Below are 14,289 nucleotides of genomic sequence, written 5' to 3'. Positions count from 1 at the left end.
AAAACATTTGAATAAATACATGTTGGAAGCAATTCATATCTTCTAAGTTCTCATCCTTGCATTAGAATATATAGAGCAGTTCAGGTATCACGTGGTAATGCTCCATCACATGTTTTAAATCTATTACACATTGAATATTGAACTGAAGCGTGACTTAAAAAAATCAAATCGCAATAACTGTCAGAAAAATCGCAATTCGATATTTTCCACAAATCGTTCAGCCCTCCTGACCAGTGTGGAGCAGTATCTATTTCTCATCTTTTTGCGATGTGCGCCGCAGTTTTGCACGTTGCGGAAAACAACAACCGCCGTCCGCCGCTAAGAGGCGGTGCCGTCACCGCGGCGCAGGTGCCAAGCTAGGTTCACCTTGAGGCATTGCGCTAGGAGTCCGGCGCAACATGCGTTCAATTCCCGGCCACGGCTAACATCAGTGGCTCGGAGTGATATCCCAACTTGATCCAGTGACCTCCAGCACAGCACCCCCCTTTCCACCCCGCATCGCTAACCGGCACCGACTAGTGTGGTGAAGTACGGTGTGGGGAGCCTTTCTTGCCGCAGTGGCTCGGCACAGGGCCGTGCATTGTTACGGCCGCATTACATTTTTTTCAAAATTACATAACGCGAGTCGAGTGGTGGGTGCGTTAGCCTCCGCGCACGCCCATGCCCGCCGCGTCTTAGCGCCAGGCAATCACCGTGGCCCCGTACGTACGTATGTGTGCGCGGGTGTTGAACTTCTACAGCACCGTACGTAGCCAACCGTGCTAATCCGAGGTACAGAGGGGGGTTGGGGAGCCTGCCAAGAAATCCAGCGTCCCAAGCAAACGCGCGCAGCCCTTTGTCAATCCACTGCGGGCAACGATCCTTCTCAAGTGGCAAGTTCTAACATATCACGATGATGCGGAGGGCGCATTTGGGGGATGAGAGGTGAATTGAAGGGGCAAAGAGATGAGCGACAAAGAATCAGTGTTTAAGAAAACATTGTCTGTGATGTACGGATGTTGTTATTCTTATAATAATCCAGCCCTCTGATCCGTATTTGCTTTTGGATTGGGCCATGCAGTAGTTTTATGCCAAAATTCTTGACATTACCTCCTCCTTTTGGCATAAAGACCACGACATTGCCTAACAAAAACGGGGATTGTTGCGCTAAATACCACCTTCTGTGAATCCACTGCTGAATGACGAGAGCCTCGCTAACGCGGTGTCTGTTGGGGAGTTTGTGCGATCGACCGTACTTCACCACGCTGGTCAACGCGAGTTGAAGGGAAGCATGACCAAGCAGCGGTTCAGACATCGTCCCAAGCCACTGTTTTATAACGCCGCGAGATATCACCCCGAGCCACTGTTTTATAACGCAGTGAGATATCACCCCGAGCCACTGTTTTATAACGCAGTGAGATATCACCCCGAGCCACTGTTTTATAACGCAGCGAGATATCGCCCCGAGCCACTGTTTTATAACGCCGCGAGATAAGGAGCCGTCCATTGTACGTACGCATGCAGGGGGGAGGGGGTTAACCCAAATGCGTAGCTTGCGTATGGGGGGGGTCTACTGACAATGTACGCATAGGAAACAGGGGGGGGGGAGGGTGAAGCCTCGATAATCATTTGTCTACATTGGCCTTCCAATGAGTTAGATAGTCTGGCGGTGGACTATCTGTTTGCTTCAACACGTTAATACTATTAATCCTTCATCGTTTCTGCGTGGATTAAATATCAGCCGTTCTATAGGATTCGGGGGTGGGGGGGGGGCGTCAATCGTACGTAGGTGGGGGGGGGGGGGGGGCTGTAAAAAGTACGCGTGCGGACAGGGAGGGGGGGTCAAGTTGACAGATTTTTGCGTACGTACTAAATAAATGGCCTCTAACCGCCATGCCACCGCTCCCCCACCGCCCCCCCCCTAGCTCCCGTATTCGACTTGAACACGAGTCAAATGATGACGATTGTCGATCAGGTAAAAGGGGGATTACTCTTTGGTTATTTTGGTAAAGTCACGTAGAAAGAAAAATAAATCAAATAATAGCATACGACGTTTCGATTGCAACACAAGCAATCATCATCAGGTGCAAATGAAAGAGAAAACATACCTAGTAAACTTAGAAATATAATGCAGGACAACACAGTCGGCTAACATAACAGTCAACACCCTACCTGGATGATTACGTTCTTCCAAAGATTGCTAAATTTGAGAGAGAGACAAAACACAGACACGGAGACAGAGACAGACACATAAGCAGAGATGCCAATTTCTCTCCCCCACCCCTCTCTCTCTCTGCCACCCTTTCTCTCTATTTAAGACCTCGACACAAGAGGCGTTGTTTCTCTGTGTGCCTATGTGTGTGTGTCTCTCTGTGTGTCTCTGTAAGTTGTCTCTCTCTCTCTGTGCCTGTGTGTCTCTCTCTGTGTGCCTATGTGTGTGTCTCTCTCTGTGTGTCTCTGTAAGTTGTCTCTCTCTCTGTGCCTGTGTGTCTCTCTCTGTGTGTCTCTGTAAGTTGTCTCTCTCTGTGTGCCTATGTGTGTGTCTCTCTCTGTGTCTCTGTGTTAGCTCTCTCTGCTTGTGTGTCTGTCTATGTGTCTCCGTGTCTGTGTTTTAGCTCTCTTAAATTTATCAATCTTTGGAAAAACGTAACCAACCAGGTAGGGTGTTGACTGTTATGTTAGCCGACTCTGTGTTGTACTGCATTATATTTTCAAGTTTACTAGGTTTGTTTTCGCTTTCATTTGTACCCGATGATGATTGCTTGTGTTGCAATCGAAACGTCGAATGTTATTATTTAATTTATTTTTCTTTCTACGTGACTTTACCGAAAGAACCAAAGAGTAATTCCTGAAGTCACGAAAGCTCCAAATCACAAAAGGGGGATTGTTAGACCATACTTCACCACGCCAGCCAATGAGAGTTGGTGGAGTGAAGGAAGGCAGTGACTGAGCACTGGTTCAGATATTAGTCTGAAGCACTGATGTGAGCCGTGGCAATGACTCAAAACGCAGCCCCCCTAACCACTGCACCACCGTTCAAACCGCAAGCTAAAAAAAAACGGCTCTGCTATTATGACCTCCTCGACCCAAAACCCTGACCCCCCCCGAGAACTGACGATTTGGGTTCGCAATCCGATAACATGTCTCTGTGCGCAGCGAATCGCATTGCATAATCGCACGTTAACAATCCAGTGGGAGTTTTTTTTTTAAAGCCATAAATATTTTAGGGCAACGGTTTTAGGTCACCCCTGAAACCACTAAGGGTGCTATCACTCCCCACCTACAGTGAGGGAAAAAGTATTTGATCCCCTGCTGATTTTGTGCGTTTGCCCACTGACAAAGAAATGATCAGTCTATAATTTTAATGGTAGGTTTATTTGAACAGTGAGAGACAGAATAACAAAAAAATCCAGAAAAACGCATGTCAAAAATGTTATAAATTGATTTGAATTTTAATGAGGGAAATAAGTATTTGACCACTCTGCAAAATATGACTTAGTACTTGGTGGCAAAACCCTTGTTGGCAATCACAGAGGTCAGACGAATCTTGTAGCTGGCCACCAGGTTTGTACACATCTCAGGAGGGATTTTGTCCCACTCCTCTTTGCAGATCTTCTCCAAGTCATTAAGGTTTGGAGGCTGACGTTTGGCAACTCGAACCTTCAGTTCCCTCCACATATTTTCTATGGGATTAAGGTCTGGAGACTGGCGAGGCCACTCCAGGACCTTAATGTGCTTCTTCTTGAGCCACTCCTTTGTTGCCTTGGCCGTGTGTTTTTGGTCATTGTCATGCTGGAATACCCATCCACGACCCATTTTTAATGCCCTGGCTGAGGGAAGGAGGTTCTCACCCAAGATTTGATGGTACATGGCCCCGTCCATCGTCCCTTTGATGCAGTGAAGTTGTCCTGTCCCCTTAGCAGAAAAACACCCCCAAAGCATAATGTTTCCACCTCCATGTTTGACGGTGGGGGATGGTGTTCTTGGGGTCATAGGCAGCATTCCTCCTCCTCCTCCAAACACGGCGAATTGAGCTGATGCCAAAGAGCTCCATTTTGGTCTCATCTGACCACAACACTTTCACCCAGTTGTCCTCTGATACTCCGACTGATGCTCCTGTTGTTGTGGAGTGACTCATGCAGCCAGCTATGGTTCTAGGGTTTGGTGTTACATGTTGTTTGTCGTTTATTGTGAAAATTCTGTCACAGTTCCTATGATCACTGTTACATTGCTTTTATGGCTTTATTTTGATGTTGAAAATGTTTTTTGGTTTGGCCATGTTTGTTTGTTGTAGTGCGGAGTTACACTGATGGCCTTAATCCAAGTTGTCTTGTGGTTGGTGCTGTTGTTTGACTTGCATCCCACTGGAATTTCTGCACACAGCGTTGGTGCACGGTGTTTTTTCTGGAATATTTTTGATGTTTTTTTCCTGGATTTTCTGTTTGTACAGTCACATAGTCACTTTAAGATGTTTTCTTGTTCATGTTTTTGTTTGTTGCGGCTGCACCCGATTCAAGAGCCGAATGGCTCACAGGGCTATACCAAATAAATGAAAACTGCAAAACTCTGAATCATTCAGATGTTCATTGGCAAACTTCAGACGGGCATGTATATCTGCTTTCTTGAGCAGTGGGACCTTGCGGGCGCTGCAGGATTTCAGTCCTTCATGGCATAGTGTGTTACCAATTGTTTTCTTGGTGACTATGGTCCCAGCTGCCTTGAGATCATTGACAAGATCCTCCCGTGTAGTTCTGGGCTGATTCCTCACCATTCTCATGATCATTGCAACTCCACGAGGTGAGATCTTGCATGGAGCCCCAGGCCGAGGGAGATTGACAGTTCTTTTGTGTTTCTTCCATTTGCAAATAATCGCACCAACTATTGACACCTTCTCACCAAGCTGCTTGGCAATGGTCTTGTAGCCCATTCCAGCCTTGTGTAGGTCTACAATTTTGTCCCTGACATCCTTAGAGAGCTCTTTGGTCTTGGCCATGGTGAAGAGTTTGGAATCTGATTGATTGATTGCTTCTGTGGACAGGTGTCTTTTATACAGGTAACAAGCTGAGATTAGGAGGACTCCCTTTAAGAGTGTGCTCCTAATCTCAGCTCGTTACCTGTATAAAATACACCTGGGAGCCAGAAATCTGATTGAGAGGGGGTCAAATACTTATTTCCCTCATTAAAATGCAAATACATTTATAACATTTTTGACATGCGTTTTTCTGGATTTTGTTGTTGTTATTCTGTCTCTCACTGTTCAAATAAACCTACCATTAAAATTATAGACTAATCATTTCTTTGTCAGTGGGCAAATGTACAAAATCAGCAGGGGATCAAATACTTTTTTCCCTCACTGTAATTAAACAGATTACTTGGCAATGCTGCTGCTGCACCATTGGCAGCGGTGAACAAGCAAGCACAAACAACAAGACAGCTCAACACGTTCGTCAACAACAACAGCAACAACGCCATGCGTGACCTTACAAGGAAAAGTAAAGAGTGGGTGACCATACGGGCATTCGGCCTTCTTTACAGCACACAGACAACTCCCCACTAAACTTGGCATAATGGAAATTAGCGTGTGGGTATCACTTCCTTCCACATCCTGCTGCCTTGGAGGAACCACAGTGATGATGTCACACCACCCATTCAAGGACCCACAACTGGAGGACATTTTCATAATTTTGGCAATTTGCCTGATGATGATGATGAGAAATAAGAATAGGTTTTACCCTTTCTGGCAATAAAACAGGTGTTAACATGTTCAAACACCAACTAAACACCTTCTCCAGCGAGCATCATCATGATCATCATCATGATGATGCTCGCTGTAACTTCCAGGGAAACGTCGGGATTGTTACATTGTTACATTTTGTGTGGATCACGCACCAACAACAACACATCGGTGGTGGTGCTGCTGAAGCAGGAAAAACTTGTTTGTTCATCACGTGACAACTTTATTGGCTGTATCGGGTGGAGGAGGGCGTACGACACGACCTTTACTTAAGTGATCTGGCCAAAAAATTAAATTGTGACGCATACGTACGAATTTAAATATCTTACAAAACTCGACACGGACCCTCCTGAAAAATAACATTGAGACTCTGTTTTGTTTCAGGAGGGGTCTGCTACACTGATGACGTTTGCCCCAATTCCCCTTTTTAAATAATGAATGATTTTGCTCTGCGATGGGAGGAAACTGAAAAAACCCGGAGAAAACCCATGGCACATAATATTAGGGGATTAACTCCCAGAAATTCTGGGCAGATAGATTCACGACTCCATTGCTTTTGTGCCGTACGGCATTACCTCGATACACGTATATATTCCATAAACAAAGTTTCGGTACAACGAGATCGGGCGCATTCGGGCATTATTCGGTCGCAAGCAACAAATACCATCCTCGTCATCGGCCAGGATCAATCCACTGCTGGACCAAGGCCTTCCCCCAAGCCGCCACCATGGCCACCATATATAACGGCATACAACAACTGGTGCGGCACTAGACGTTCGCTGCCTGTTGTACGTATTTGTATTATTTTATTTTTTTGTATTTGTATTATTTTATTGCCTCCATTCAACAGGGACGTTTAGCCTCTGGAGGCTCCGCCCTTTATTTTTTATGCCCTGCCTCCTTCCTCTTCATGGTCCGCCCCCTTACTCTTTAGGCTTCACACCTATCCTTTCTAGGACCCGCCCTTCTTCTATAGACCATGCCTATCTCTCTCTTTAAGCTCTGCCACCACCCCCCACCCGCAACACAGAGTTGGGCTGATTTGGGTAGTCGTGAGGCCGGTAGGTGGTGAGCAGGAGGGGGGGTGGGGGAGAGTGCACGGCCAGGAGTAGGGGTAGGGGTGGATCGGCTTCACAACGCCAACCAACGTCTTCTCTTGGCGCAGCAATATTATAACAGATAATCACTCTGGCTGCGATTATCGAATTGTTAACATCAATGCTGACGCTCACAATTCACTCATCGAATCGCGCGCATGAGAACCGAGCGATTGAGACGCCGGCACCACGTTCCGAAGAAACTGCATCGAAAGAAAATCAGGGTAAACACCCTCTTCTTTGCTTCATCTTTAAATCCCCACTCTTATATCCCGCTCCCCTCGCTCTGCTTCGTCCCATCCCCTCTAATCATTACTCCGTGCAGCTCACGGCCGGAGAACATATGAACCTCCTTTTGCACGCACCGGCCTGTAGAAATCGTCCACCCTGGTTGCTGTTCATTGCCGTGCCGCCATAAAATATACATTAAAAAAATGTGCATTGCCGTCGGTGGGCCCCACCCCAACCCACCGACCCGACCACCAACCCGCGTAGGCCACCTGTGCTGCAGCGCCACCAGCCCCAGCGCGATGATGTGAGCCACGTCCAACTGGCTCGGCCACTCGCCCTGGGCCACGCAGCCGAACACGCCGCACGCCTCCCGCAGTTCCGCCTCGTCGCCCTCCGCCGCCTGATCCGTCCATCCCCCGGCTTCGGCGCCATCGCCCATCGTTCAAGCACAGCAGCTGCGACGCTCTGCGAAAAGACGAGGAGAAATCCCATCGCGAAGGGCGGACAAGAATTGGGTGCTCGCGGACGCGGAAGAGGTGTGTGTCGCCGCTCGCGAAGAGCGGGATGGCACGACAGGGGGAGTCGTGCCTGGCGTGCCGCCGAGTCGTCCTCTCTCTCTCTCTCTCTACAAGGGATTGAACACAGTGCGGCGGTATCGTGTTACAAATTGACGTCATCATTACCACCATCATCGCATTGCATGCACAATTGTCGCAGACTTGACCAGACCACCAGCTCAAAGAGCTGAATGTGTGGCCACATTGGTTGTTGTTGTTCACCACCACCACCACCGGCAACTGCCGTGCAATGCTTCCTGCAAAGTCAGAAATGCTAGACAATGTCCGTGATTTGTTTTACTCGGAGAGTGCCACCTTGCTATGACGTCTGGTTCAGAAACAACGCGGTTGTCGGCAAAAACTGAAAGTTGCCCAAAGAAGCGTGGAGAGAAGCGCACACTTCGAATTACGCCCAGAGCGGAAGAGGAACACGTGGATTGGAGAACACGCACAGGGTAAAAAACAACATTGTGACTGTCGATAAATGAGAGGGTGCTTGGGGGCAGGAAAATGTCACTATTAGGGGTGGCAGATGCTCGAGACTTAACAATGAAGTGTCTGCCAAGAAGGGCTGACGTTTCAGGCGATGGTCCTCCTTCTGAAGGAAGGTCAGAGAGACTTTAGACTGCGGGGCTCCGAGAACACTGGGAAATGTTTAGAGGATGCTTACAACTGAATTGTGTTCATGAAAAAGAAATGCAATAATAAATTGTGTTCGCAGTGATGTATTTACAAGCACACGTTTAAACAAACCTGATCACCGTGTTCGTAAACACTGCCTCGTAACAGAACCGTAACATTGTTGTGATTATGCTTGCACTTGCCTTACCGAGTCACAAAAACTCACAAGGGGCCTGCCAAGATGTCGCAGTAGGGGGCGGTGTTGCAAAGCGATATCCCAAGAGTAATATGCAGGTAATTATTTTCTTGCGTTGGGTTGTTTTGGCCAATGCAGAGATACAATGTAATTGTTTTTTTAGCTGTCGAATAAAACCGGAGAAGCTGCAGGAAACCTCTGCAGAATGTGGAGAACATACAAACTCACCTCAATTAGATAACCCCTCTCACACGTGTAGTGACCTATGACGTCACTACCGTGTTGGGTCTGTTCGCATGACATCACTGCTATGTCGGGTCGGTATGAATGACGTCACTGCCGGGTCGGGCAGTGTGGAGGCTGTTGACGAGTGCCACGGGGGTCGTGTCAGGCCGTGGCACTCTGAGTGAACCCGACCGGACACGTGACCGGATTGAGGTGGGGGCCAGGGGCTCCAGGGGGACCTTGGAGGTCATGTAGTCGGGGGGCAGAGCCTTCTCGAGGGTTCGAGAAGGTGGGCGTGGCCTGGGTGTGGCCTGGGCGTGGCCTGGGCGTGGCCGGCCACGCCGAGAGGCATATAAGCGGGTTCCGCACACAGAGCGGGGCTGTTCGTGTCCGGGATGAAGACGCCTCATGAAGACTGAAGACAGAAGCCTCAAGTCGTCCTGGCCAAGCAGAAGCCCTCCTGGCTTGGCCACGTTGAGTAGTAGCCGAGTGTTCGAATGTTAGCGCAATTAGGACGGTGGTCACAACCTTATATATTGTGTGTGTTACAGTTGTATTGCAGTTGTGTTAAATAAATAGTGTTGCCTCCATACGAGTGTGCGTGCCTCTGTCGAACCATCACACACGTTTCCTGTCCACCAACAATCTACTACATCTAAAACAATCTGGGTTCCAAAAAAAATACAGCACCACATCTGCTGCATTACACTCTCTGAATCACATTTACAGTAGCCTTGATAATAAGCAGTACTGTGCCTGTCTTTTTCTAGACCTGTCCAAAGCTTTTGATACAGTAGACCACAACACCCTGCTTAGTAAACTAAGTTGCCTCGGTTTTTCCGAAAACGCAGTAAAATGGTTACAAAATTACCTCTTTTCTCGCACCCAAACTGTATTCACAGATGGTTGGAGGTCAAACAGTGTTAAGATAACACAAGGGGTTCCACAGGGTTCGATCCCCGGCCCCCTTTTGTTCTCTCTTTATGTCAATGACTTGGGCACTGACCTGGATCATTCCAGGGTAAATCTTTTTGCAGATGACACGATACCGATTACTGCTGGCCGCTCTCCGGATGACGTGATTGCTAAGCTACAGGGTGATTTCAACAAACTACAACATCAGCTAGTTCCTCTTAAACTAGTCCTGAATACCTCCAAAACCAAGGTGCTATGCTTCTCACCAGGACTAAAGCAGGAAGTTATTTTTCCCCAATTACATTCCTTCAATAATTGTCAAATAGAGCAAGTCAAGATCTGTAAGTATCTTGGGGTCATCCTGGATTAAAAACTGAATTTTGAAGACCACATTGATTATATTGGTAAAAAGACAAAAATAAAAATTGGTTTTCTGTATCGACACAAGCACTGCTTCCCCCCAATGTTCCGTTTGGAATTGATAAAAACTACCATACTGCCTATACTTGACTACTGTGACATCGTGTATAAATCAGTCCAAAGTACTGTACTGAAGAAGCTTGATTCCATCCATCACTCGGCCTTAAGATTTACATTGAACTGCCCATATAGGTGCTCACCACTGTGATCTCTACATTGGGTCAAACTTAACATCTCTTAATGTTCAACGGCTTGTGCACCAGATCTTATTTATTCACGATGTACTTACAAAAAAATCCGCAGACTACCTGCTGGATCTCCTCTCTGTTTCAAAGAACAAATTTGACCTCAGGTCTTCGCTCATTTACCAGCTTCACATTCCCTATTGCCGTACAAAAACTGGAGGAAGGGCCTTTGCTATTGATGCCCCCAGTCTGGAATGCTATTGCCAATAAACTGCAACTTGAATCGCTACCAATGAGATCTTCTCTCAAAACTGCTCTAGAGGAGTTGTACACCCCTAGCTGCCACTGCTATTCATTGGCGTAAAATAAAATAAAATGTTTCACTCCGGATGACGCTGCAAAGTATTATCTGTATTTTGATTTAGCGTGCTGATCTTAAAGGTGCATTGAAAAATTTGATACTCCGACCGATGCGTCTGTTGTTGTGGAGTAACTCATGTAGCCAGCTATGGCTCTAGGATTTGGTGTTACATGTTATTTATGTAGTTTATTGTAAAAATTCGGTCACAGTCCGTGTGATCACTGTTACGTTGCAATTATGGCTTTATTTTTTGGTGATTTGGAAAACGTTTTTTTGTTTGGACACGTTTGTTTTGTTGTAGTATGGAGTTAGACTGATGGCCTTAATCTAAGTTTTTGTGGTTGTTGTTTGACTTGCATCCCACTGGGATTTTTTGCACACAGCGTTGGTGTGCGGTGCTTTTTTCAGGAATATTTTTGCTATTATTTTTTCAATGGATTTTGTTTGCACAGTCACATAGTCACTTTAAGATGTTTTTCTTGTTCGTGTTTTTTTGTTTGTTGTGGCTGCACCCGATTCAAGAGCCGAATGGCTCACAGGGCTATACCAAAATAAACTGAACTGAACTGATCTCGAGAGAACAAGAGAGAGCCATATACAAACTCTACGCAGAAAGGGGCCAGAGAGTTGGGAATTGAAGCAAGGCCCATCTGGCTGCGAGGCACAAATGTTGCCCACTGCGCCACCATTCTGCCCATCAAGGGGCGTGACACTGCTGATGAGAAAAGTTGAAAACGGTCCAGAGTTGCCTGCTTAAACAAATGCTTCTGGAATACACTGTTCCACAAGGCTGAGAGGCTGATAAGAGCAGAACCGCCCTTTAGTGAGAACAGATCACGATTGTTTTTTAACTTGTTATGCAACACTGGGCAGCAGAGCAGGCGTCCAATCGATCGAATCATGGATCGTAAACTTCTGGTCCTGAAATCCGCGCAACTTCTTAATTTTAAGATCTTCGCTCTCGTTGATTAGGGACGTGGTCGCGAACCACAGAGACAAGCGGAGCTGTAAAAAGACACAGAGCTGCAGAGAGACAGGCGGATAGCTGCAGAGAGACAGGCGGATAGCTGCAGAGAGACAGGCGGAGCTACAGAGAGACAGGCGGACAGCTGTAGAGAGACAGACGGACAGCTGCAGAGAGACAGACGGAGCTACAGAGAGACAGGCAGACAGCTGCAGAGAGACAGGCAGAGCTAGAGAGACAGGCGGACAGCTGCAGAGAGACAGGCGGAGCTACAGAGACAGACAGCTGCAGAGAGACAGGCGGAGAGCTGCAGAGAGACAGGCGGAACTACAGAGAGACAGGCGGAGCTACAGAGAGACAGGCGGACAGCTGCAGAGAGACAGGCGGAGCTACAGAGAGACAGGCGGAGCTACAGAGAGACAGGCGGAGCTACAGAGAGACAGGCGGATCTACAGACAGGCGGACAGCTGCAGAGAGACAGGCGGCAAGCTGCAGAGAGACAGGCGGCCAGCTGCATAGAGACAGGCGGAGCTACAGAGAGACAGGCGGACAGCTGCAGATAGACAGACAGCTGCAGAGAGACAGGCGGCCAGCTGCAGAGAGATAGACAGACAGCTGCAGAGAGACCGACAGACAGCTACAGAGAGACAGGCGGACAGCTGCAGAGAGACAGGCGGACAGCTGCAGAGAGACAGACAGCTGCAGAGAGACAGACAGCTACAGAGAGACAGGCGAACAGACGCAGAGAGACAGAGCTGCAGAGGGACAGGCAGAGCTACAGAGAGACAGGTGGACAGTTGCAGAGAGACAGGCGGAGCTAGAGAGACAGGCGGACAGCTGCAGAGAGACAGGCGGAGCTGCAGAGAGACAGGCGGAGGTACAGAGAGACAGGCGGAGCTACAGAGACAGGCGGAGCTACAGAGAGACAGGCGGAGCTGCAGAGACAGGCGGAGCTGCAGAGACAGGCGGAGCTACAGAGAGACAGGCGGAGCTACAGAGACAGGCGGAGCTACAGAGAGACAGACAGACAGCTGCAGAGAGGCAGGCCGACAGCTGCAGAGAGACAGGCGGACAGCTGCAGAGAGACAGGCGGACAGCTGCAGAGAGACAGGCGGACAGCTGCAGAGAGACAGGCGGACAGCTGCAGAGAGACAGGCGGACAGCTGCAGAGAGACAGACAGACAGCTGCAGAGAGACAGGCGGGCAGCTGCAGAGAGGCAGGCGGACAGACAGCTGCAGAGAGACAGACAAACAGCTGCAGATAGACAGACAGCTACAGAGAGACAAACAGACAGCTGCAGAGAGACAGGCGGACAGCTGCAGAGAGACATGCGGACAGCTGCAGAGAGACAGACGGGGCTGCAGAGAGACAGGCAGAGCTACAGAGAGCCAGGTGGACAGTTGCAGAGAGACAGGCGGAGCTAGAGAGACAGGCGGACAGTTGCAGAGACAAGCGGACAGTTACAGAGAGACAGCCGGAGCTACAGAGAGACAGGCGGAGCTACAGAGAGACAGGCGGACAGCTGCAGAGACAGGCGGAGCTGCAGAGAGACAAACAGACAGCTGCAGAGAGACAGGCGGACAGCTGCAGAGAGACAGGTGGAGCTACAGAGAGACAGGTGGACAGCTGCAGAGAGACAGACAGACAGCTGCAGAGAGACAGGCGGAGCTACAGACAGGCGGACAGCTGCAGAGAGACGGGCGGACAGCTGCAGAGAGACGGGCGGACAGCTGCAAAGAGACAGACGGAGCTAGAGAGACAGGCGGACAGTTGCAGAGAGACAGGCAGACAGTTGCAGAGAGACAGGCGGAGCTACAGAGAGACAGACGGAGCTACAGAGAGACAGGCAGACAGCTGCAGAGAGACAGGCGGAGCTACAGAGAGACAGGCGGAGCTACAGAGAGACAGACAGAGCTACAGAGAGACAGGCGGACAGCTGCAGAGAGACAGACAGAGCTGCAGAGGGACAGGCAGAGCTACAGAGAGCCAGGTGGACAGTTGCAGAGAGACAGGCGGAGCTAGAGACAGGCGGAGCTACAGAGAGACAGGCGGACAGCTGCAGAGAGACAGACGGACAGCTGCAGAGAGACAGGCGGACAGATGCAGAGAGACAGGCGGACAGCTGCAGAGAGACAGGCGGACAGCTGCAGAGAGACAGGCGGACAGCTGCAGAGAGACAGGCGGAGCTACAGAGAGACAGGCGGAGCTACAGAGAGACAGGCGGACAGCTGCAGAGAGACACGCAGACAGCTGCAGAGAGACAGGCGGAGCTACAGAGAAACAGGCGGACAGCTGCAAAGAGACAGGCGGACAGCTGCAGAGAGACAGGCGGACAGCTGCAGAGAGACAGACAGACAGCTGCGGAGAGACAGGCGGAGCTGCAGAGAGACAGGCGGAGCTAGAGAGACAGGCGGAGCTACAGAGAGACAGGCGGACAGCTGCAGAGAGACAGACGGACAGCTGCAGAGAGACAGGCGGACAGATGCAGAGAGACAGGCGGACAGCTGCAGAGAGACAGGCGGACAGCTGCAGAGAGACAGGCGGACAGCTGCAGAGAGACAGGCGGAGCTACAGAGAGACAGGCGGAGCTACAGAGAGACAGGCGGACAGCTGCAGAGAGACACGCAGACAGCTGCAGAGAGACAGGCGGAGCTACAGAGAAACAGGCGGACAGCTGCAAAGAGACAGGCGGACAGCTGCAGAGAGACAGGCAGACAGCTGCAGAGAGACAGACAGACAGCTGCAGAGAGACAGGCGGAGCTGCAGAGAGACAGGCGGACAGCTGCAGAGAGACAGGCGGACA

General features: G+C 49.4%; 1 protein-coding gene across 2 annotated transcripts in view; it reads right to left on the bottom strand.

The window, feature by feature from the left end:
• PPAT (phosphoribosyl pyrophosphate amidotransferase) overlaps positions 1 to 14,289 on the bottom strand; it is a 41,311-nt gene that overhangs the window by 22,470 nt on the left and 4,552 nt on the right. For both annotated transcript variants that reach the window (XM_032955615.2, XM_032955614.2), the window contains one exon: positions 7,311 to 7,506. In XM_032955615.2, coding sequence (XP_032811506.1) covers positions 7,311 to 7,480 — 170 coding nt within the window. In that variant the 5' untranslated portion in view covers positions 7,481 to 7,506. The remainder of the gene's footprint in view (positions 1 to 7,310; positions 7,507 to 14,289) is intronic.

Source organism: Petromyzon marinus, chromosome 16 (assembly GCF_048934315.1).
Source record: "Petromyzon marinus isolate PM22_M1 ecotype Great Lakes invasive population chromosome 16, UKy_Petmar_22M1.pri1.0, whole genome shotgun sequence".
In the NCBI taxonomy this organism is placed as follows: domain Eukaryota; kingdom Metazoa; phylum Chordata; class Hyperoartia; order Petromyzontiformes; family Petromyzontidae; genus Petromyzon; species Petromyzon marinus.
Note: the sequence above shows the minus strand (reverse complement) of the source record. Positions and strands in the feature narration are given on the sequence as shown.